General features: G+C 42.9%; 1 protein-coding gene across 2 annotated transcripts in view; it reads right to left on the reverse strand.

Annotated features, from left to right (window-relative positions):
• Positions 1–25930, reverse strand: part of LOC118402035 (hypoxanthine-guanine phosphoribosyltransferase-like) — a 29736-nt gene that overhangs the window by 1332 nt on the left and 2474 nt on the right. Inside the window, exons 4-7 of one of the 2 annotated variants that reach the window (XM_035799866.2) lie at positions 24863–25046; positions 24541–24606; positions 4297–4314; positions 59–141 (exon numbers count right to left, since the gene is read on the reverse strand). In XM_035799866.2, coding sequence (XP_035655759.1) covers positions 59–141; positions 4297–4314; positions 24541–24606; positions 24863–25046 — 351 coding nt within the window. The remainder of the gene's footprint in view (positions 1–58; positions 142–4296; positions 4315–24540; positions 24607–24862; positions 25047–25930) is intronic. The other variant, XM_035799867.2, reaches the window with a different exon arrangement.

Below are 25930 nucleotides of genomic sequence, written 5' to 3' on the forward strand. Positions count from 1 at the left end.
GACTAAGCGTAGGTCACCTGGTCTGTTGTGGTGTTAGTGGTTTTATGCCAGGACTCACCCTGCTACTTTGATCATCTTGGGCCTGAAAGCCTCCACATGTTTTAGGAGAGTCTTCATTGTCTTGCCTGTGTCTACAATTGCCTGCGGAGGACAACAAACACAAAAAAACTGTAGCAGCAGGACTATGTGACTAGCTGTCAACACTCAAAGTCAAATATACACCAAGCTGAAAGCCCACTGGTATTTCACACTAACAAAACAAATAAGAGTGCTTTAAAAAATCCATGTGTGAGTGTGTGTGTGTACACTGAGTGTGTAGCCCCGTTCCCACTGAGCAGTCTGAGCTCACAGTGAAAGAGAGGATAACCAAAGTGTGACCCAGGGTTAGACTGAAACCCATCTCACCCGGAACACATCTAGTGAAACTGGTGGTTTCAGTCATCGGTTTGGGGTGGAGGGGTAGGCTGTTATGGTTCCCAGAGTTGTGACACGGATCCACTCTGATGTCTTGTTGTCTGACTTAGTTTATGTCAGCTGATCACTGCTCTATTGTGTGGCCCCTCTATTCATAATCTGACACATAGCCACCATTCTTCATTGTTCTGTGTGTGTGTGTGCATGTCTGATCTAGGTTCAAACACACAACCCAAAACACAACTTTATTTCAGAATTTCATGTTATTTTCTAAAACCCAAATAGTCACCCAAATTGTATTTGAAAATACTTATTTCGAATACTATTTTCAAAAACACTCCCTTGTATTTGAGTCAATGTATTTGTGTATTTCCAAATACATTCCAATATTTTTTAGGGTTCGATCAACCTTAATATTGCAGATAGGTTGTGGCTTCTATCAATATAATTGTCTGCATCATTTTCAAAAGTTTTAGAACACCTACTCATTCAAGGGTTTTTATTTATTTATTACTATAGTCTACATTGTCGAATATATAGAAGACATCAAAACTAGGAAATAACACATATGGAATCATGTAGTAATCAAAAAAGTGTGAAAAAAACCCAAATATATTTTAGATTTGAGATTCATACAGCCACCCTTGGAAATCTGTCCTTTGGTTTGGAGTCGCAAATGTGCGATTTTTGGTTCCAATCACTGTGTCTTTGTGAGACGTGTGGGTGAACGGATGATCTCTGCATGTGTATTTCCCATCGTAAAGCATGGAGGAGGTGGTGTGATGGTGTGGGGGTGCTTTGCTGGTGACACTGTCTGTGATTAATTTAGAATTAAGGCACACTTAACCAGCACGGCTACCACAGCATTCTGCAGTGATACACCATCCCATCTGGTTTGTGTTTAGTGGGACTATCATTTGTTTTCCAACAGGACAATGACCCAACACACCTCCAGGCTGTGTAAGGGCTATTTGACCAAGAAAGAGTGATAGAGTACTCTTAACAAATGACCTGGCCTCCACAATCACCCGACCTCAACCCAATTGAGATGGTTTGTGATGAGTTGAACCGCAGAGTGAAGGAAAAGCAGGCAACAAGTGCTCAGCATACAGTGGGCCAAAAAAGTATTTAGTCAGCCACCAATTGTGCAAGTTCTCCCACTTAAAAAGATGAGTCCTGTAATTTTCATCTTTGGTACACTTCAACTATGACAGACAAAATTAGGAAAAAAAATCCAGAAAATCACATTGTAGGATTTTTAATGAATTTATTTGCAAATTATGGTGGAAAATAAGTATTTGACAAATCAGGATCGAGGGTAAGATGAACGGAGCAAACACCTTCCAACAGGACATTGACCCTAAACACAGAGCCAAGACAACGCATGAGTGGTTTCAGGACAAGTCTCTGAATGTCCTTGAGCGGCCAAGCCAGAGCCCGGACTTGAATCTGATCAAACATTTCTAGAGAGACCTGAAAATAGCTGTGCACCGACGCTCCACATCAAACCTGACAGAGCCTGAGAGGATCTGCAGAGAAGAATGGGAGAAACGACCCAAATGCAGGAGTGCCAAGCTTGTGGCATCATACCCGAGAAGACACAAAGCTGTAATCGCTGGCAAAAGTGCTTCTATTCTATAGGGTTCTATTTAAATCAATTTAGAATAAGGCTGTAACGTTACAGAATGTGGAAAAAGTAATGGAGTCTGAATACTTTCCAAACGCACTGTACATACTGTATGGGCAGTACCAAAACAAGTGATCTAATGATTGTCACTTCGCAGCAAAATCTGCAGAGCTGGTATGGTTGTATCCTCCATATAACATTCTTGTCACGTTCTGACCTTTATTTCCTTTGTTTTGTCATTATTTAGTATGGTCAGGGCGTGAGTTGGGGTGGGCAGTCTATGTTTGTTTTTCTATGATTTGGGTATTTCTATGTTTCGGCCTAGTATGGTTCTCAATCAGAGGCAGGTGTCATTAGTTGTCTCTGATTGAGAATCACACTTAGGTAGCCTGGGTTTCACTGTGTGTTTGTGGGTGATTGTTTCCGTGTCTGTGTTTTTCACCACCGTACTGTTTTGGGTTTTGTTCATTCCACGTTTATTGTTTTTGTATTCGGTTGTTCATGTGCACATTCTCGTATTAAAAGAACCATGGACACTTACCACGCCGCATATTGGTCCTCTGATCCTTTCCGCCCCTCCTCTTCGGAGGAAGAGGAAATCCCTTACAATTCTATTTGTTGCAAAAATTGTATTTAGTAATTTTACATTTAAAAACAGTTTTGAATCCGGCGTCATTTTGTGTATCAGTTCATAAACCATGTGCCATGGAATCGGTACATCGAAAATCTCTTCCCAACTACAGTAACTCCACCAGTCCTATTTCTGATATAATTGACAATTTGTTGTAATATTTGTTCAGTCTTATCCAAGTCAATGAAGCTGAAATATCAAGCAACTTTCTATGGCTTGCTTAAAGAATGGCAATAATAAAGGGGAAAAGGCCATGGAAAACTACACGGTAATGTAAAGGATGTATTTTTTTGTGATCCAATACGTAATATAGTACACTTATCATAATTTTATTGTAATCCAGAGGTAAGAAAAATGATCTAGATCCTCTGAGGCTGTGGAGGGATCCAAATTGTGGATTGATCCAAATTGTGGATTTAAAAGAAAACATGAATCCTCAGCGTACAATGACAAGTTTGTGTTTAAGCCCTGGATTTCTAGCCCCTTCATATTATTGTTGGATCTGACTTTAATAGCTAACATTTCGATGGCCATAGTAAATAGATATAGCGATAGCAGACAGCCTTGTTTTACTCCTCGACAGATTAATACTTTCTGAGAAGTAGCCATTCTTTACTATTTTATACCTAAAGGTTAGTATACATAACTTTAACCAATTGCCTAAGAGATTCACCAAAAATAAAATATGAAACTACTTGTTTTTCCAAATAAAGCTTATTTGAGTACTTGTTTTGAAATGTATTGAAAAGTAAAGTTGAAATAACTGAAATAGTAGCTTAACCCAGGACTGGTGTGTGTAGGTGGGAGATTGTGAGGGGGATGACATAGAACACATTTCCCTATAATAATGAGGATGAAACTAGAAATGAGAGGCTATGTCCTTTTAATATGAAGACCTACTCTGTAATACAAAGAACAGGGCTGCACAAACTATAAAGAGGGTAATTGATAATGGAAGGGATATGGACTTGATGAGGGCTTATTTTGATAGACCGCATACCCAACTTCCAATTACTGCCCCTCCCCCATTATAAATGCAATTTACTTTGATTCTGTACATTTTATCCATGTTTCTGTATAGACTACTAATGAACACAGCTGAATTCATATGCTTGTTCTAAAGATCTCTGCTTAATGTAAGCACTCATTGTATGACAGTAATGCCTTCAGTCATTTCAAAGAGAATCCTTCCCAAAGTAGAGGTCCCTATAATAGGCTCCCAATTACTGTGCTGCTGAGAGGAAAGTTTCTTGAATCAATTCTGAGAAGAGACAATCAAACTTCCCTAATGGACAGAGACAGTCAATTAAAAAAGTTTGTACTATGTCCAATTCAGGGTCGTATTCATTAGAGCACACCATAACGTTTTTCAACTTATAACGAAAACAAGCGTTTCTTATTGGATAAGTTTGTATAGTCCTTCCCTGTTTGTCTGTTTTCTTCTGTTTGGCGCCCAATGAATATGACCCTGGTCTGGTAGAACCTAGACCTACATACAGAGAATGAGAGCCATGAGGCAATGTCCTCTGCTCCCCCATGGCCTGGATAAACATATGGAGTATTTGATGGATGCACTCAGACTTAAATAGAGAAGAGGAAGGGGGGGAAAAGCATGTTGACTCACCTCTACGATTAGGACGTTCTTTTGTGAGCATGTCATAGAAAAAAAGAGAAAGGAAGCAGTTATGCATGGGTAGGAATACATAACGACTTATCTACCAATCTTTTAGTTTGCAAGAAAGGCATTTCACTGTACTTGTGGATGTGCATGCATCCCAAGACAACATTTGTATTTGTATTTATTATGGATCCCCATTACTCTTCCTGGGGTCCAGCTAAATTAAGGCAGTTTATACAATTTTAAAAACATTACAATACATTCACAGATTTCACAACACACTGTGTGCCCTCAGGCCCCTACTCCACCACTACCACATATCTGCAGTACTAAATCCATGTGTACGTATAGTGCGTGTCATTGTGTGTGTGTGTGTGTGTGTGTGTGTGTGTGTGTGTGTGTGTGTGTGTGTGTGTGTGTGTGTGTGTGTGTGTGTGTGTGTATGCATGTCTCTGTGCCATTGTTTGTGTTGCTTCACAGTCCCTGCTGTTCCATAAGGTGTTTTTTAAATCTGTTTTTAAATCTAATTTTACTGCTGGCATGAGTTACTTGATGTGGAATAGAATTTCATGTAGTCTATGTAGTACTATGTGCCTCCCATTGTCTGTTCTGGACTAAGGGACTGTGAAGAGACCTCTTGTGGCATGTCTTGTGGGGTATGCATGGGTGTCCGAGCTGTGTGCCAGTAGTTTAGACAGACAATTTGGTGCATTCAACATCTCAATACCTCTCATAAATAAAAGTAGCGATGAAGTCAATCTCTCCTCCACTTTGAGCCAGGAGAGGTATTAATATTATTAATATAATATTATCTCTGTGTACATCCAAGGTCCAGCCGTGCTACCTTGTTCTGAGCCAATTGCAATTTTTCTTTTTTGTGGCACCTGACCACACCACTGAACAGTAGTCTAGGTGTGACAAAACTAGGGCCTGTAGGACCTGCCTTGTTGATAGTGTTGTTAAGAAGGCAGAGCAGCACTTTATTATGGACAGACTTCTCCCCATTTTAGCTACTACTGCATCAATATGTTTTGACCATGACAGTTAACAATCTAGGGGTACTCTAAGCAGTTTAGTCATCTCAACTTACTCCATTTCCCACATTATTTCCCATATGTTCCACATACATTGCTTTTAGTTTTATAAATATTTAGGGCTAACTTATTCCTTGCCACCCACTCTGAAACTAACTGCAGCTCTTTGTTGAGTGTTGCAGTCATTTCAGTCGCTGTAGTAGCTGACGTGTATAGTGTTGCATCATCAGCATACATAGACACTCTGGCTTTACCCAAAGTTAGTGGCATGCCATTAGTAAAAATGGAAAAAAGCAAACAGCTACCCTGGGGAATTCCTGATTCGAACAGGATTATATTTGAGAGGCTTCCATTAAAGAACACCTTCTGTGTTCTGTTAGACAAGTAACTCTTTATCCACATTATAGCAGGGAGTGTAAAGCCATAACACATTTCCAGCAGCAGACTTTGATCGATAATGTCAAAAGCTGCACTGAAGTCTAACAAGACAGCTCCCACAGTCATTTTATCATTAATTTCTCTCAGCCAATCATCAGTCATTTGTGTAAGTGCTGTGCTTGCTGAGTGTCCTCATATAATCATGCTGAAATTCTGTTGTCAATTTGTTTACTGTGAAATAGCATTGTATCTAGTCAAACACCATTTTTTTTCACAAGTTTACTAAGGGTTGGTAAGAGGCTGATTGGTCGGCTATTTGAGCCAGTAAAGGGGGCTTTACTATTCATGGTTAGTGGAATGAATTTAGCTTCCCTCCAGGCCTGATGGCACACACTCTCTAGTAGGCTTAAATTTAAGATGTGGCAAATAGGAGTGAAAATATCATATGCTATTATCCTCAGTAATTTTCCATCCAGATTGTCAGACTGGTGGCTTGTCCATTGTTGATAGACAACAATACTTTTTTTCACGTCTTCCACACTGACTTTACGGAATTCAAAAGTACAATTTGTGTCTTTCATAATTTGGTCCGATATACTTTGATGTGTAGTGTCAGAGTTTGTTGCTGGCATGTCATCCCTACGTTTGCTTATCTTGCCAATTAAAAAATCATTAAAGTAGTTTGAAATATCAGTGGGCTTTGTGATGAATGAGCCATCTGATTCAATGAATGAAGGAGCCGAGTTGGCTTTTTCCACATTCAAAATTTAATTTAATAATTTAAGGTGCCCCAAAGCTTTTTACGATCATTCTTTATATACTTTCTTTGTTTCATAGTGTAAGTTTCTATTTCTTTAGTTTAGTCACATTATTTTTTTATTTGCAGTACCTTCGCCAGTGTGGCTGACAGACATAATTGCCATAACCTTTTTCCTCAACCCTCTCAACCAATTTTTCAATTCCTCATCTATCCAAGGGGATTTAAGTTTTTACAGTCATTTTTTAATGGGTGCGTGCTTATTAGTAACTGGAATAAGTAGTTTCATAAATGTGTCAAGTGCAGCGTCGGGTTGCTCCTCATTACACACCACAGACCAGCAGCGTCTGGTTGCTCCTCATTACACACCACAGACCAGCAGCATCTGGTTGCTCCTCATTACACACCACAGACCAGCAGCGTCTGGTTGCTCCTCATTACACACCACAGACCAGCAAATATTCTTTACATCATCAACATATGAATCACTACAAAACTTCTTGTATGACCTCTTACACACTATATTAGTTTCAGCCTTTGGAACTTTGGTTTTTCTAGATATGGCTACTATATTGTGATCACGACATCCTATGGATTTGGATACTGCTTTAGTAAAGATGTGATCAATACATGTTGATGATTTAATTCCTGTTCTGTTTGTAACTACCCCGGTAGGTTGACTGACAACCTGATCCAGGTTGCAGACACTGAATTTTTTTCCTGAGTGGGCAGCTTGATGATGGCCAGTCAATATTTAAATCACCCAGAAAATATTCTCTGTTGATATCACATACATTATCAAGCATTTCACACATATTATCCAGATACTGACTGTTAGCAGTTGGTGGTCTATAGCAGCTTCCCACAAGAATGGGCTTTAGGTGAGGCAGATGAACCTGTCGTCATATTTCTTCAACAGTATTTAACATTCGATTGTCTCAAAGCTTTACAGGAATGTGGTTCTGAATATAGACCTCAACACCACCTCCGTTGGCATTTCTGTCTTTTCGGTAGATGTTACAACCATGTATTGCTACCACTGTATCATCAAAGGTATTATCTAATTGAGTTTCAGAGATAGCCAGAATATGAATATCATCTGTTACAAGAAATGTATTGACTTCATGGACCTTGTTTCTCAGGCTACATATGTTAATATGGGCTATTTTTAGCATGTTTCAGGGTTGCTTGATTGTTTTTAATGCTTTTACTGGGAAGCTTATCAGAGGTAGACTTACTCATGTTATTTACATTGGCGCTGACAGTGCAGGGTGAGCTGCATGAAGTGGTCTTCCTACTACTGCACACCGCCTCAGCGCTAACAGTGTAACTCTGGTTTATAGGCTCATGATTACTGCTTACAATAGCTGTAGGGTAAACAGATGTATTTGGGGTACATCAATTAAATTACCTTCATCGTGATTGCCAATGTCCCTAAGATCATGTACATTTGATGCAGCATTATGATGACTCATTCGCACAGCTGGTCTTGGATCATTTACCAGTCATTGTTTCAATGCAGCCTTGAAATGTGTGGACACAGTCCAGGAGCCAAGAAGATTTGGATGGACTCCGTCATTCCTGTAGAGTGTCTTCTGCTTCCAGAAGGTGTCAAAGTTATCAATAAAAGTGACTCCCGCAGAGCTACAGTAGTATTTTAGCAAGATGTGTAATGCCAGCAGTCTGCTGAATCTTTCACACCCGCGGCCCAACGATGGTATTGGACCTGAAAATATTGGCCGTCTTTTAATGCTAAAATTTGTTTTTTAAATTCATTTTCAAATGTACACGGTCTGGTGAGGTTGGGAGTGCCGAGGATCTGAACCCCAGGTAGAAGCCACCGGAGAGGGAGACAGAACCGAGGATGAAGACGCAGGTACTTCTGGATCCGATCTTGATTGGGAAGCCACCAAGGACAATGCACCGGAACCTCTGGATCCAGGGAGGCAATGCTGTTTCTCGTCTGTGTCAGTTCCGGGATCAACATCTCCATGGAGACCCCCGTTGCCAGAGGACACCTTCTTCGACTTCCACGGCGAGTTGAACCACTCGGTTGAGATGGATTTGCAAAATGTACATAAAGCAGAGACTCCATAACCACATGAAATAGCTATGCATGTTTTATACCAAGTAATTTAAAAATTACAAACGTAAAAAAATATATATATATACATTGCTCAAAAAAATTAAGTGCTTTCACTCTAGTGGTAGCATGAGACGAAGTCTACAACCCACACAAGTGGCTCAGGTAGTGCAGCTCATACAGGATGGCACATCAATGCGAGATGTGGCAAGAAGGGGCAGCAGGGTAGCCTAGTGGTTAGAGCGTTGGACTAGTAACCGGAAGGTTGCGAGTTCAAACCCCAGAGCTGACAAGGTACAAATCTGTCGTTCTGCCCCTGACCAGGCAGTTAACCCACTGTTCCTAGGCCGTCATTGAAAATAAGAATTTGTTCTTAACTGACTTGCCTGGTTAAATAAAGGTAAAATAAAAGAAGGTTTGCTGTGTCTGTCAGCGTAGTGTCCAAACCATGGAGGCGGCCGTAGGAGGGCAACAACCCAGCAGCAGGACCGCTACCTCTGCCTTTGTGCAGAGCCCTGCAAAATGACCCCCAGCAGGCCACAAATGTGCAGAAACAGACTCCATGAGGGTGGTATGAGGGCCTGACGTCCACAGGTGGGGGTTGTGCTTACACCATGCAGGACGTTTGGCATTTGCCAGAGAACACCCAAGATTGGCAAATTCGCCACTGGCGCCCTGTGTTCTTCACAGATGAAAGCAGGTTCACACTGAGCACATGTTCTTCACAGATGAAAGCAGGTTCACACTGAGCACATGTGACAGTCTGGAGATGCCGTGGAGAACGTTCTGCTGCCTGCAACATCCTCGAGCATGACCGGTTTGGCGGTGGGTCAGTCATGGTGTGGGATGTCATTTCTTTGGGGGGGGCCGCACAGCCTTCCATGTGCTCGCCATTAGGTACCAAGATGAGATCCTCAGACCCCTTGTGAGACCATATGCGGTTGGCCCTGGGTTCCTCCTAATGCAAGACAATGTTAGACCTCATGTGCCTGGAGTGTCAGCAGTTCCTGCAAGAGGAAGGCATTGATGCTATGGACTGGCCCGCCCGTTCCCCAGACCTGAATCCAATTGAGCACATCTGGGACATCATGTCTCGCTCCATCCACCAACGCCACGTTGCACCACAGACTGTCCAGGAGATGGCGGACGCTTTAGTCCAGTCAAACTGTCCACAGGAGGAGATCCCTCACGAGACCATCCGCAAACTGTCCACAGGAGGAGATACCTCAGGAGACCATCCACCACCTCATCAGGAGCATGCCCAGGCGTTGTAGGGAGGTCATACAGGCACGTGGAGGCCACACACACTACTGAGCCTCATTTGGACTTGTTTTAAGGACATTACATCAAAGTTGGATCAGCCTTTAATTTTGAGTGTGACTCTAAGTCCAGACCTCCATGGGTTGATACATTTGATTTCCATTGATCATTTGTGTGTGATTTTGTTGTCAGCACATTCAACTATGTAAAGAAAAAAGTATTTAATAAGAATATTTAATTAATTTAGATCTAGGATGTGTTATTTTAGTGTTCGTTCCCTCTATTTTTTGGAGCAGTGTATATACTGTATATATATATATATATATATATATATCAGTAAAATAATTACTGCAATTGAATTGGCAACAATGGGAAATCATAGTAGTCACAAACCACAGTTGAGTCCCTTCCACTGGTATAATGTTGATTTGTCTTGAATAGCTTTTCTTACTTTGAGAAAAGAATAAGTAATCTTTTGTCGTTGGGAATATTAATCTCCATGTGTCCTGTAAAATATTGAATCCTTGAATTTGCCTTTTTTTATTGCTACGTCTGTCTAACTTGCTGAATCCTTGATTTAGGTCACCTGCTAAATACAATAGTTCCTGTCTGAGTCTGATCTAGTATAGCTTGAATTATTTCTACAGTTGAAGTCGGAAGGTTGGAGTCCAACTTAAGTTGGAGTCATTAAAACTCGTTTTTCAACCACTCCACAAATATCTATAGTTTTGGCAAGTCGGTTAGGACATCTACTTTGTGCACGACACAAGTAATATTTCCAACAACAGACACACTATTTCACTTATAATTCACTGTATCACAATTCCAGTGGGTCAGAAGTTTATATACACAAAGTTGACTGTGCCTTTAAACAGCTTGGAAAATTCCAGAAAATTATGTCATGGCTTTAGAAGCTTCTGGAAGGCTAATTGACATCATTTGAGTGAATTGGCAGTGTACCTATGGATGTATTTCAAGGCCTACCTTCAACCTCAGTGCCTCTTTGCTTGACATGGGAAAATTAAAATAAATCAGCCAAGATCTCAAAAAACAAAAGTCTGGTTCATCCTTGGGAGCAATTTCCAAACGCCTGAAGGTAGCACATTCATCTGTACAAACAATAGTACGCAGGTATAACACCATGGGACCACGCAGGCGTCATACCACTCAGGAAGAAGACACACTCTGTCTCCTAGAGATGAACATACTTTGGTGCGAAAAGTGCAAATCAATCCCAGAATAACAGTAAAGGACCTTGCGAAGATGCTGGAGGAAACCGGTACAAAAGTATCTATATCCACAGTAGAACGAGTCCAATATCGACATAACATGAAAGGCCGCTCAGCAAGGAAGAAGCCACTGCTCCAAAACCGCCATAAAAAAAGCCAGACTACAGTTTGCAACTGCACATGGGGTCAAAGATTGTACTTTTTGGAGAAATGTCCTCTTGTCTGATGAAACAAAAATAGAACTGTTTGGCCATAATGACCATTGTTATGTTTGGAGGAAAAAGGGGGAGGAGTGCAAGCCGAAGAATACCATCCCAACTGTGAAGCAGGGGGTGGCAGCATCATGTTGTGGGCGTGCTTTGCTGTAGGAGGGACTGGTGCACTTCACAAAATAGATGGCTCATGAGAAGGAAAATTATGTGGATACATTGAAGCAACGTCTCAAGACACCAGTCAGGAAGTTAAAGCTTGGTCGCAAATGGGTCTTCCAAATGGACAATGACTCCAAGTATACTTCCAAAGTTGTGGCAAAATGGCTTAAGGACAACAATGCCATGGTGTTGGAGTGGCCATCACAAAGCCCTGACCTCAATCCTATAGACAATTTGTGGGCAGAACTGAAAAATCGTGTGTGAGCAAGGAGGCCTTCAAACCTGACTCAGTTACACCAGCTCTGTCAGGAGGAATGGGCCAAAATTCACCCAACTTATTGTGGGAAGCTTGTGGTAGGCTATCCAAAACATTTGTCCCAAGTTAAACAATTTAACGGCAATGCTACCAAATACTAATTGAGTGTTTGTAAACTTCTGACCCACTAGGAATGTGATGATAGAAAGAAAAGCTGAAATAAATAATTATTTCTATTATTCTGACATTTCACATCCTTAAAATAAAGTGGTAATCCTAACGGACCTAAAACAGGGAATTTTTACTAGGATTACATTCTAGCAATTGTGGAAAAACTGTGTTTAAATGTATTTGGCTAAGGTGTATGTAAACTTCCGACTTCAACTGTAAAAACACCACTTTTGCCCTGGGGGGATATACAATGAAATCAATGTGTATTTTTCCCCATGTAAAATACAATTCAAAATGAGAAAAGCGTCCTCCTTGGTCCGTGTGCTGTGGTCCGTGTGCTGTGGTCCGTGTGCTGGGATGTAAGGGAAAAGGGTGTATTCTTATTCATCAGGATGCCTACACCTCTGCTGTTACTACATTAAGTGGCAGCATAGGCCTCTCCATCCCAGCTCCTCTTTAAATATTCCATTTAAATTTTTTTGCCCACCCAAGCCAAGCTGGTCAACCTCCCATCCTTGCCCACCCAAGCAAAACGTGTCAAAACCTCCCACCCCCCCTTTTCGACACATTTACACCCATCCTTACATCAACTTACTAGTCAATTTTCCTTCATTCACATACAACATATAGACACTCATTCTCTACCGCCCTCCTACACATATTCACTCTCCCTCAGAGTCCCATTCATATGCAGTCACACACACCTCCCTCCATAGAACAGTTGACATACATGTTATATTTCCCCCTTTGTATTGTCTTTTCAGTATTTATGTATTTAGCCATTAGCATTGGCTACTTCTATGGTTACTTCATAGAGATGAATAGTTACTTGGGGAAATAATAAATAAATAATAATAATATTGTGTCAATTTACAATAAGCTGGTCTTAGGCATCACTGTACGTAGCCTAGTGTGCTTATCAATTTTCTTCCTCTTCATCCTGAACAGAATGTCTTTCTTGCGTTTTTTTCTCAGCCGAGCAGACAGGTCCTGGATGAATTGAATGGACTGGCAGTGGATTTTGATCTCCTTCCCCCTTAACCCTTCAGAATGTTGATTTTGGTCTGAAAGTTGCATGGCTTGAAGATTACCATGCAAGGGTATTTAGCGTTCTTCTGTTTCATGCCCCCCTTAACCCTTCAGAATGTTGATTTTGGTCTGAAAGTTGCATGGCTTGAAGATTACCATGCAAGGGTATTTAGCGTTCTTCTGTTTCATGCCCCCCTTAACCCTTCAGAATGTTGATTTTGGTCTGAAAGTTGCATGGCTTGAAGATTACCATGCAAGGGTATTTAGCGTTCTTCTGTTTCATGCCCCCCTTAACCCTTCAGAATGTTGATTTTGGTCTGAAAGTTGCATGGCTTGAAGATTACCATGCAAGGGTATTTAGCGTTCTTCTGTTTCATGCCGCTCCTATGGCATTTTATTCCAGATCTTCTGGTGATATACTCACGTGAAGTTCTTCTGATATCAGTTTGACCATGTAGCTGGAAAGGTCTCCTTTTTCCTCATCTTCCAGTAAGGACAATATTCTCATGTTTCATCATTCTATTTTCTTGCCGGTCCAATTAATCTTCTAAAGTTTAAAACAGTGTTTCCAAAAAAATAACGTTTTGTTGTCTTGTTCGTTCATGCGCACACCTTGTTTGTGCGTATCTTACATGATAGCCTCTACTTTCTTTTCAAGTGAATCTACTTTCATTTCATTCTATTTTCAGTTCATTTGTTTTGGTGGGCATTGAGAGCAATTTAGCTATGTTTTCCTGGATACCCTTTAGCTGTTCATTACTCTCATTTGTTGCTCCTTTTCCTCTGGGGGAAGCCATGGCTTGTTGCGTTTGTGTCACTGCGTTGCGTTACCAACTGATCGGTCCCAGTTGCTTCGGGATATATTTATCTATTGATTTTAGAGGCTTAATTATTTATTTATTTTTACCCCTTTTTTCTCCCCAATTTCGTGGTATCCAATTGATATTTACAATCTTCTCTCATCACTGCAACTCCCCTGCGGACTCGGTAGAGGCAAAGGTTGAGAGCCCTGCGTCCTCCAAAATACGACCCTGCCAAACCGCTCCGCTTTTTGACACACTTAACCCTCCAAAATACTTAACCCGGAAGCCAGCCGCACCAATGTGTCGGAGGAAACACCGTCCAACTGACTACCGTTGTCAGCTTGTAGGAGCCTGGCTCGCCACAAGGAGTCGCAAGAGCACGATGAGACAAGGAAAGCAAGGGAATCCTGGCCGGCCAAACCCTCCCCTAACCCGGACGACACTAGGCCAATTGTGCGCCGCTTCATGGGACTCCCGGTCATGGCAGGCTGTGACACAGCCTGTGATCGAACACGAGGCTGTAGTGTAGTCCTTAGACCGCTGAGCCACTTGTGAGGCCCCATTAGAGGATTAATTTAAGCTCTGTCTGGTTTCTACATATAATCAGTTCTGTCGGTACAGAACGGAGCTACTCACACCCTATGCGTCCCATCGGTACGCGAATGCGCCTCATACGTCTGAACCAATCATAGACGTCTATGTTTCACAAGTTTGGATAGTACAGAACAGTAGAGTAGAATACAGTATAATGCACTTTATTGTACTGTACATATCTACCTTCCTGTACTCTACCGAACTTTACTGTGATGTCCAAATTTGTGAAACATAGACGTCTATGATTGTTTCAGATTTGGTCTCGCCCAGACCAAGGAAATTAGGTCATGTTTGGGGGTGGAGCTTATTACAGTTATAGCCAGTGTGTGGAATAATACCCAAATATGCAAAAGACGGATATTACATATTTCCACCTTTGAGTACCTATTCAGGATACATCACCATGAAGAGAATGATTTTCATATCCATAATTATGCATTTCTGTATAGTACAGATCAGGGACTTAATTTTGTTATCGGATGTAATTCCACTTCACCTACTCTAGTTCAATAACCAAAATATTTGTTTTTAAACTCAAGGAGTCATGTCAAAGCTGACACCCCATTCTTTCTGCAAACATCTTTGAATCGTAATGTGGAGCAGATATTTAACAGTTCGGGGAAGATGTGGTCGTATAAGTAACTGTGGGAGATTTTACCATAACTCTGGACTTGCCCCTATGCTCACACAAAGATATTGTGAAGTCAGTAACATACAAGTGACTAATGGCTTCATAATACTAGCTACTCAATTGGTGTTTTCCCTGTAGACAAAGTGATTCATTATGATTAAAAGTCTTGTTTTCCAGTTACAGAAGAACAGAACATTCCTGATATTGCAAAATTAAAATCAGAGGCATGCTTCACACTGTTGAACCACTCAGGAAGGGACAGCCAGCCAATACCAGACACCACATGTTGGGAACAAAATATTGGCATCTGGGCAAAACAACGGCTTCCTACCCCGTCATCCAGGGGCATGATCATACTCCTCCTGATTATTAATGCTAGCAGTGTGACTTACTACATGATATTAGTGATTACACAAGGCATGTCTGAAGGATGCCTTGCTTATCTGCTTAATACGAACCAAGGCATTCTCAAGAGAAGACATCCCAAACATGATGTGTGAAAACAAACTTAGCTACATACAGTAGTCGTGCTGTCATTTCACGTGAAACAAAGGATGCAGTCAAGCAGAAATGAAGCCATGCTGAGTTGATGCTTTGTCTGTCTGGGGCTCAGTAGTGTCATTAATTCCTTCCAGACAGTAAAGAATTATTAAGCTTAATCCTCAATCCAGACAGTGTAAACTACATGGATACAAACTGGAAGGTGTGACATAATAACATTAATGATCAATTAGCATAATCTCTAGCTAGTATATACAGTACATCATTAATAAAAAGTGGAAACTCTCCCTAGGCCGCAATTACTTCATCTAAAATATTTCACACACAGTCCAAATATTCTCTGTGAAGAAAAGCAATAGAGCAATGAGTTAAACTCACCACCCCATAATTCAGTGGTTCAGCATGTTCCTACACACTGACATCCGGGCCACGCCTCACTACAGGGTGTACCAGTGTGTGTACAGCTTGTGTGTGTGTGTTTTTTGATTTATATGCCAGCAGCATCTCCCTCGCTGACGTTTGATCCCATTAATGGCTGTATGCACACAAACAGATTAGACTAAGCCATTGTCTTGTTCTTATTAAGAGACAATGAGCAATAGTGACATTTCTAGTATGACATCAGCAGATATTTAAACAAAATGTACAGCATGCTGCTAATATAATCTATATAAGTAGCAGGACTATTGGTCGCAGCAGTGACAGAAATAGTGATTTAATTCTAGTCTTGGCAGAAAATGAAAAATGTGGTCATAGCTCTGATCAGGGCCATTACTAACCACAGCCGTTGATTTGAGCTCCAAAGCTTCTTTGACACTTCTGAGAAGAGACATGGGGAAGACTGCCCCATTGTGGTTGCTGAGAGACACTGCCCAAATCTCACCCAGTTCAGATTAACAACAACTACTACTGAGAAGCACATGATCATGATCATATCCACTGCTTTCAAGACAGATTTTTTTTTTTTTTTAATCAGTACCGGTATTGGCTCATAAATATATCTGCTAATAAAGGTTCTATTTCAGTCGACTCAGTAACGACATCGCACTATGGGACACGTCTTCTTTTGCGGGTCATTGGTTGAAGCCTTATTCAATCACGCCTAACAGGCCAATCAGAGCTTTGTGGGTGTATGCCCCGTGTCTATATAACACCCTGCACTGCTCTGGTTTCCTCATTCTTGTCTATTTGGGATATTTGGTTACTAACACGTTAAGCAGCTTTCTTCAGAAACCTAGCTCTGAACTTAACTGTTCGTTTCGGTGTGGGTTACCACCCCACCACAGAGCGTTGAGTGGCTTATTTTCTATTATCAGGAATTATGCTTTACCAAGTGAAGTTACCTCAGTTGTTGGCTAGCTACAGTACACCTGTTGCCTACACACAATTGCCGTTGTAAGCTAGCTAGCTCCACTGCTTTAGCATCCCGCTAATAGCAGGTTCCCACACATTTGACCTACTTCTACCCTAGGTCTCTAGCTCTCAGTCAGTTCCCACCGTTCGGAGTTAGCTAGCTGAACTTTTGAATGTCTTGACTAACGGCTAACGGCACCACTGGTGTTTTAGCTAGCAACCTCTGAGCTAAAATCCCATTTAGGTTGTTTAGCTAGGAATATACGGTGCTATTTATTCAGTGTGTTACCCCACCATTGAAGCACCATACTTTTTACATTCCCCTGTGAAAGATAACCCCAGCCGTTTGTTCTACCTCAAGTTACTTGGTTTACACACCGAGTTGGCACTTGGTATCGCACGCAACGGCTCGGCTAGCTGGCTATCATCCCTCAGGTGAAGATAGCCAGCTAATTAGCTAGCATCACTGTTGGCACTACTTTCAATACACCAAAAGTATAAAGACAGGATTTATTTCCCACCACCCTGGTAAATAAAGATTTCTGTTTCTACTTACCTGGCTCAAGCTCAAATTACCCTGTGTCTCTCCCAACTTCACGTTGTATTGGTAGCTAGCTAGCCCCCCGGTAATTCCATTTGCTTTGTTTGTCCGGTCGAAACGAGATATCAACAGGTTTATCGGCCAAGTTGTCAGGGAAGGGGGAGAAAAAGCAGCGCAAGCCTAGCAAAGCATGCCATGGCAATTGTGGTCATTGCATATCCGGAACGGATTCCCATCCGCATCCCTCATTGACCCCGCTAGTTGTGTGCATTGCGCTCAGCTGGGCTCCGGTGTCCTTAGACGTAGAGCGAAGTACATGGAAAGTATTGCCCAGGCCTCGTCCTTGCTCGAGGACGACTCTGTTGATAACAAATTCTCAGAGGAAGGAGAAGCTACTCAGGCATCTCCTGCTTCAGGATGATTCGGAGAACCCCCACCTTTCCCAGGGCGTGGACCTTGATTCCGACGAAATCCAGAAGTGCGGACGAGGGCATGTCTCTAGCCACATCAGGCAGCACCCTCTCTGACCAGGAGATGGATTACGCCCCTGAAGAATTTCTCCCCTCTGCTCAGTTTGTGCTACTTAGCCATACTGACTGAAGAGGTGGGCCAGGAGTCAATAACTGACCTCCACATCTTTGAGGCAATCAGACCCGCTGCCACCTAACTTGATGTTGAGTATCCTACGCCTCCCCCACCTTCCAAGCTAATGGAGGAGCTAAGTCACCTTGCCGACCATACTACCCGGACCCTCAAGTGTACCGCTGACGCTTCTGGGAGGGTCATGGCACATGTGACCTTTGGCCAGAAAGTCTTCTAGCTGAACAACGCAAGGGTGTCAGAGGGAGAAGGGAAAGATCCTGAGTGTACAGATCAATTCCACCAGACTGTTTGGACCAGCCATATCGGAGATACAGACCAGGTTCAATTTACCACGGAAACAAGCCCCTAAGCCCATGTTCTCCCAGGTCGAAACCATGAGGCCTCCCTCCCAGAACAAAATGATCCCTAAGAAGCCTCAGCAGCTTTCTCCGGCCACGCCGACCCAGGGACAAACATAGTCCGCTCACCAGCAACGCGCTGCCTCAGGGCACAGGTGTCACTCCAAGCAACGAGCAGCGGAGACCCCTTCGGCTCCACCCGGAGGGAATGGGAAGAAGCGGCACACCTAGCGCAAGAACGGGGCTCGAGAAGCTGGCAGAGCTCCTCTGGCCTCGACAAACAGAGTCTCCTCAGGACACACAAGCTCATTTACACACGGCAGAAGTGTAGCACAGGAGCCCCCCACCATAAGACACATAAGCCCTTGTTGGGGCAGGTCAACACCAATGTTCCCCAAGTCTCGAGGGCGTCCTTGTCTGGGCCACCAGGCCCCGGTCCCTTCCATGGGACAGGTTGCCCACATGCAGTGTTGCCCCCAGGGGACAGGCGGGTTCCCTTGCTCCTCACAAAGAGCAGTGGTGTGCATGTGCAGTCTCCCAATGGGTCTTACATCCAGTAGACCAAGTGTACAGACTACAAATTGCAGGGGTCCCCCGCGTTTCATGGTAACAGTGCAGTTCACTGCACACAGGAAAGCGATCCGAGTCCTCAGAGACGAGATTCAGTCTCTGTTGACCAAGGGAGCCGTACATGTGGTACCAAAGGAGGAAGCTCACCGGGGCTTCTTCAGCCATTATCCATCCTGGATTTATGGTACCTCAACAAGCATCTGAGAGTCTACAGATTTCGAATACTAACGCATGGTATGCTGTTTGATTCAACTCTGATGAGTGGTTCACCACAGTAGACCTTAAGGATGCTTATTTCCACATTTGAGTTTATCCTGCACACAGGAGATATCTAAGGTTCGTCTTCGAGGGCATAGCCTGTGAATATCTCACCTTATCAGACGGTCTGTTCCCTTGCCCCATGGACATTCACAAAGTGTGCTGAAGCCGCCCTAGCACTCCTATGGGAGAAAGGCGAAGGGCGTACAGTGAACGGCATATGGTCATAATCTATTAGTACAGCCCATATCAACGTTCTTGAGCTCTACACTGTGTTACTAGCCCTCAGGCACTTCCGTCCATTCCTACAGGGCCAACATGTCCTGGTCAGGTCAGGCAATAAGTCTATGGTGGCTTATATCAACAGCCAAGGACGAATGCGGTCTAATCAACAACACTCTCTGGTGAGAGAGATCTTGCTATAGAGCAGAGAAGATCTGTTGTCTCTCAGAGCAAATGAAACATGGTGAAGCCACAAAATTGCCCTCGCTAGAAGCATGTGTTTCAGACATAAGGAAGTGGATGGCTGCAAACTTTCTACTTTTAAACTCGGACAAAACAGAGATGCTTATTCTAGGTCCCAAGAAACAAAGAGATCTTCTGTTGAATCTGACAATTAATCTTAATGGTTGTACAGTCGTCTCAATTAAAACTGTGAAGGACCTCGGCGTTACTCTGGACCCTGATCTCTCTTTTGAAGAACATATCAAGACTGTTTCAAGTACAGCTTTTTCCCATCTACGTAACATTGCAAAAATCAGAAACTTTCTGTCCAAAAATGATGCAGAAAAATTAATCCACGCTTGTCACTTCTAGGTTAGACTACTGCAATGCTCTACTTTCCGGCTACCCGGATAAAGCACTAAATAAACTTCAGTTAGTGCTAAATACGGCTGCTAGAATCCTGACTAGAACCAAAAAATGTGATCATATTACTCTAGTGCTAGCCTCCCTACACTGGCTTCCTGTCAAGGCAAGGGCTGATTTCAAGGTTTTACTGCTAACCTACAAAGCATTACATGGGCTTGCTCCTACCTATCTCTCTGATTTGGTGCTGCCGTACCTACCTACACGTACGCTACGGTCACAAGACGCAGGCCTCCTAATTGTCCCTAGAATTTCTAAGCAAACAGCTGGAGGCAGGGCTTTCTCCTATAGAGCTCAATTTTTATGGAATGGTCTGCCTACCCATGTGAGAGACGCAAACTCGGTCTCAACCTTTAAGTCTTTACTGAAGACTCATCTCTTCAGTGGGTCATATGATTGAGTGTAGTCTGGCCCAGGAGTGTGAAGGTGAACGGAAAGGCTCTGGAGCAACGAACCGCCCTTGCTGTCTCTGCCTGGCCGGTTCCCCTCTTTCCACTGGGATACTCTGCCTCAAACCCTATTACAGGGGCTGAGTCACTGGCTTACTAGGGCTCTTTCATACCGTCCTTAGGAGGGGTGCGTCACTTGAGTGGGTTGAGTCACTGATGTGATCTTCCTGTCTGGGTTGGCGTCCCCCCTTGGGTTGTGCTGTGGCGGAGATCTTTGTGGGCTATACTCGGCCTTGTCTCAGGATGGTAAGTTGGTGGTTGAAGATATCCCTCTAGTGGTGTGGGGGCTGTGCTTTGGCAAAGTGGGTGGGGTTATATCCTTCCTGTTTGGCCCTGTCCGGTGGTTCCTCGAATGGGGCCACAGTGTCTCCTGACCCCTCCTGTCTCAGCCTCCAGTATTTATGCTGCAGTAGTTTATGTGTCGGGGGGCTAGGGTCAGTTTGTTATATCTGGAGTACTTCTCCTGTCCTATCCGGTGTCCTGTGTGAATTTAAGTATGCTCTCTCTAATTCTCTCTTTCCCTCTTTCTCTCTCTCGGAGGACCTGAGCCCTAGGACCATGCCTCAGGACTACCTGACATGATGACTCCTTGCTGTCCCCAGTCCACCTGGCCGTGCTGCTGCTCCAGTTTCAACTGTTCTGCCTGTGATTATTATTATTATTTGACCATGCTGGTCATTTATAAACATTTGAACATCTTGGCCATGTTCTTTTATAATCTCCACCCGGCACAGCCAGAAGAGGACTGGCCACCCCACATAGCCTGGTTCCTCTCTAGGTTTCTTCCTAGGTTTTGGCCTTTCTAGGGAGTTTTTCCTAGCCACCGTGCTTCGACACCTGCATTGCTTGCTGTTTGGGGTTTTAGGCTGGGTTTCTGTACAGCACTTTGAGATATCAGCTGATGTACGAAGGGCTATATAAATACATTTGATTTGATGTGCCAGGCAAACTAAACTCAGGGGAGGATTTACTGTCACGGTGGAACCCCCAACCCAGGGAGTGGCAAATTCATCCCGAAGTTGTCGAGGTGGTGTAGTGGCGTTATGGCAGGGCTTCCGTCGATCTTAACGCATCGCAGGACAACGCACACTGTCGCTTGTTCTTCGAGATGAGAGATCACAACGCTCCTCTGTGTGGACGCGCTGACGCACAAGTGGCTATACGTGCTTCTGTACACTTTCCCTCCAGTGGGCCTGATCCATCCCCCCCCCCCTACTCTGGAGAGGGTGAGAGAAAATGGTCTACCCCTCATCCTGAAAGCCCCGCAAGCCATGGCAGAGATTCTCCTCTCCTGTATGCTCTAAACACAGGGCAAAATAAACTCAGCAAAAAAAGAAACAGACCTTTTTCAGGACACTGTCTTTCAAAGATAATTTGTAAAAATACAAATAACTTCACAGATCTTCATTGTAAAGGGTTTAAACACTGTTTCCCATGCTTTTATCTTTTGATGAACCATAAACAATTAATGAACATGCAGCTGTGGAACGGTCGTTAAGACACTAACAGTTTACAGACGGTAGGCAATTAAGGTCACAGTTATGAAAACTTAGGACACTGAAGAGGCCTTTCTACTGACTCTGAAAAACACCAAAAGAAAGATGCTCAGGGTTCCTACTCATCTGTATGAATGTGCCTTAGGCATGCTGCAAGGAGGCACGAGGACTGCAGATGTGGCCAGGGCAATAAATTGCAATGTCCGTACTGCGAGATGCCGAAGACAGCGCTACAGGGAGACAGGACGGACAGCTGACAGTCCTCGCAGTGGCAGACCACGTGTAACAACACCTGCACAGGATCGGTACATCTGAACATCACACCTATGGGAGGGGTACAGGATAGCACCAACTGCCCGGGTTACACCAGGAATGCACAATCCCTCCATCAGTGCTCAGACTGTCCGCAATAGGCTGAGAGCGGCTGGACTGAGGGCTTGTAGGCCTGTTGTAAGATAGGACATCACCGGCAACAACGTCACCTATGGGCACAAACCCATCGTCGCTGGACCAGACAGGACTGGCAAAGAGTTCTCTTCACTGACAAGTTGCGGTTTGGCTCACCAGGGGTGATGGTCGGATTCGTGTTTATTGTCGAAGGAATGAGCGTTACACCGAGGCTTGTACTCTGGAGCGGGATCGATTTGGAGGTGGAGGGTCCGTCATGGTCTGGGGCGTTGTGTCACAGCATCATTGGACTGAGATTGTTGTCATTGCAGGCAATCTCAACACTGTGCATTACAGGGAAGACATCCTCCTTCTTGTGGTACCCTTCCTGCAGACTCATCCTGACATGACCCTCCAGCATGACAATGCCACCAGCCATACTGCTCGTTCTGTGCGTGATTTTCGGCAAGACAGGAATGTCAGTATTCTGCCATGGCCAGCGAAGAGCCCGGATCTCAATACCATTGAGCACATCTGGGACCTGTTGGATCAGAGAGTGAGGGCTAGGGCCAATCCCCCCAGAAATGTCCGGGAACTTGCAGGTGCCTTGGTGGAAGAATTGGGTAACATCTCACAGCAAGAACTGGCAAATCTGGTGCAGTCCATGAGGAGGAGATGCACTACAGTACTTAATGCAGCTGGTGGGCACACCAGATACTGACTGTTACTTTTGATTTTGATCCCCCCTTTGTTCAGGGACACATTATTCAATTTCTGTTAGTCACATGTCTGTGGAACTTGTTCAGTTTATGTCTCAGTTGTTGAATCTTGTTATGTTCATACAAATATTTACACATGTTAAGTTTGTTGAAAATAAACGCAGTTGACAGTGCGAGGACGTTTCTATTTATGCTGAGTTTATATACATACACTACCGTTGAAAAGTGTGGGGTCACATAGAAATGTTCTTGTTTTCCATGAAAACATACATTAAATAAGTAGCAAGATTAATAGGAAATATAGTCAAAACGTTGACAAGATTATAAACATGATTTTTAATTGAAATAATAATTGTGTCCTTCAAACTTTGCTTCCATCACAGATACCTCCATTTGCAGCCTTGCAGACCTTTGGAATTCTAGTTGTTAATTTGTTGAGGTAATCTGAAGAGATTTCACCCCATCTCTCAGAATTTGGATTGGTTTGATGGGCACTTCTTACGTACCATACGGTCAAGCTGCTCCCACAACAAATCTCCCACTTTACCACCACCAAAGCACCCCAGATTGCCTCCACCATGCTTGACAGATGGCGTCAAGTACTCCTCCAGCATCTTTTAATTTTCTTCAGTCTCACAAATGTTCTTCTTTGTGATCCAAACACCTCAACCTACGATTCGTCTGTCCATAACACTTTTTTTCCAATCATCCTCTGTCCAGTGTCTGTGTTCTTTTTCCCATCATAGCCTTTTCTTTTTATTGGCATGTCTGAGATATGTATTTTTCTTTGCAACTTTGCAACTCTGTCTAGAAGGCCAGCATCCCGGAGTCACCTCTCCACTGTTGAGACTGGTGTTTACGGGTACTATTTAATGAAGCTGTCAGTTGAGGACTCTGTTTCTCAAACTAGACACTCTAATTTACTTGTCCTCTTGCACAGTTGTGCACCAGGGCCTCCCACCCCTCTCTTCTATTCTGGTTAGAGCCAGTTTGCGCTGTTCTGTGAAGGGAGTTGTACATAGCGTTGTACCAGATTTTCAGTTTCTTGGCAATTTCTTGCATTGAATAGCCTTTATTTCTTAGGACATGAATAGACTGACGAGTTTCAGAAGAAAGTTATTTGTTTCTGGCCATTTTGTGCCTGTAATCGAACCCACAAATGCTGATGCTCCAGATACTCAACTAGTCTAAAGGCCAGTTTTATTGCTTTTTTAATCAGAACAACAGTTTTCAGCTGTGCTATCATAATTGCAAAAGGGTTTTCTAATGATCAAGTAGCCTTTTAAAATTATAAACTTGAATGATGGAATGATGGTTGCTGATAATGGGCCTGTGTACACCTATGTAGATATTCCATTAAAAATCATCCGTTTCCAGCTACAATTGTAATTTGCAATATTAACAATGTCTACACTGTATTTCTGGTCAATTTGATGTAATTTGAATGGACAAAAAAGTTGCTTTTCTTTTAAAAACACTGACATTTCTAAGTATGCCAAACTTTTGAACAGTAGTATATTTGAAATAGTATTTATTTATGTTATATTTCTTGTGTACAGCAGGGCTACTTACCTTTCCAGTCAGGAAAGAGAGGTCTTCTGCTCCAACGATGTGGAGATCCTCTGTGGACTGATCATTCTACAAGAAAGTGAAAGATTTGGTCAAGTTTGGTGTAAAAGCTTACAGTAATATAGAACATTAATAATACTGTCATAACATAAAAAGTGTTACATACCCATACCAGGCATACAAGAAAGAAACACTGCAATTCAAGCTGTGACAATTTTACCTCAAGAAAAATGTATCTGATTTCACAGGGTCTTGGATTGGATTGCATCATGGAGGAATTTTCCACTTGTCCAGCACTAAAAAAAAGTGTTATTTAGGTCCTTACCACATAACTCTTGAGGCGGATGAAGTTGACACTCATGGGCAGAGTGTGGTCTGAGTTACGACTCAGTGCTTTGATCCTCTCCACCAAGTCAGCACAGAACTGGTACCCGGCTTTCAGAACACATAGCACCACAATGTCATGGTCGCCCAGGTCACCCATTATGTTACGGGCAAGCCGTTCTGTCCTGCAACACAATGTGAAGGAAAGGAGTAAAGCCTGTCGCATGCTTTCCAGTCAAAACAATTCGGTGACGTTTTTGTTCATTTTGATGGTCGGCAGCTTTTTATCCGGCTCTTCGAGCACATTTTAAAAGAGTCGGTAGTTCGGTAGCCGAAGTCAACCGTACGACTCCTAGTAGGAGTGGGAAATACGGTTAGGATTCTTCAATTTTATTTTTGTATTTTTTATTTCACCTTTATTTAACCAGGTAGGCTAGTTGAGAACAAGTTCTCATTTGCAACTGCGACCTGGCCAAGATAAAGCATAGCAGTGTGAACAGACAACACAGAGTTACACATGGAGTAAACAATTAACAAGTCAATAACACAGTAGAAAAAAAGGGGAGTCTATATACAATGTGTGCAAAAGGCATGAGGAGGTAGGCGAATAATTACAATATTGCAGATTAACACTGGAGTGATAAATGATCAGATGATCATGTACAGGTAGAGATATTGGTGTGCAAAAGAGCAGAAAAGTACATAAATAAAAACTGTGGGGATGAGGTAGGTGAAAATGGGTGGGCTATTTACCAATAGATTATGTACAGCTGCAGCGATCGGTTAGCTGCTCAGATAGCTGATGTTTGAAGTTGGTGAGGGAGATAAAAGTCTCCAACTTCAGCGATTTTTGCAATGATGTGTTTGTTGTCATTCAACGAGACTTGCACATTTTTTCACTTAAGAAATACTTTACCAAACATCTTAGTTAGATGTCAAATTGTGTGACTCACATGCTGACTAAACAGCCTCGGCGAGTGCGTCCGCATTTTGACTTTGTCTATCCCCACCAGGCGCGTTCATGACATGCAGGTTAAAAATAACCAAAACCTACTATGAACCAACTATA

The sequence above is a fragment of the Oncorhynchus keta genome, chromosome 23 (assembly GCF_023373465.1).
Source record: "Oncorhynchus keta strain PuntledgeMale-10-30-2019 chromosome 23, Oket_V2, whole genome shotgun sequence".
NCBI classification, from domain to species: domain Eukaryota; kingdom Metazoa; phylum Chordata; class Actinopteri; order Salmoniformes; family Salmonidae; genus Oncorhynchus; species Oncorhynchus keta.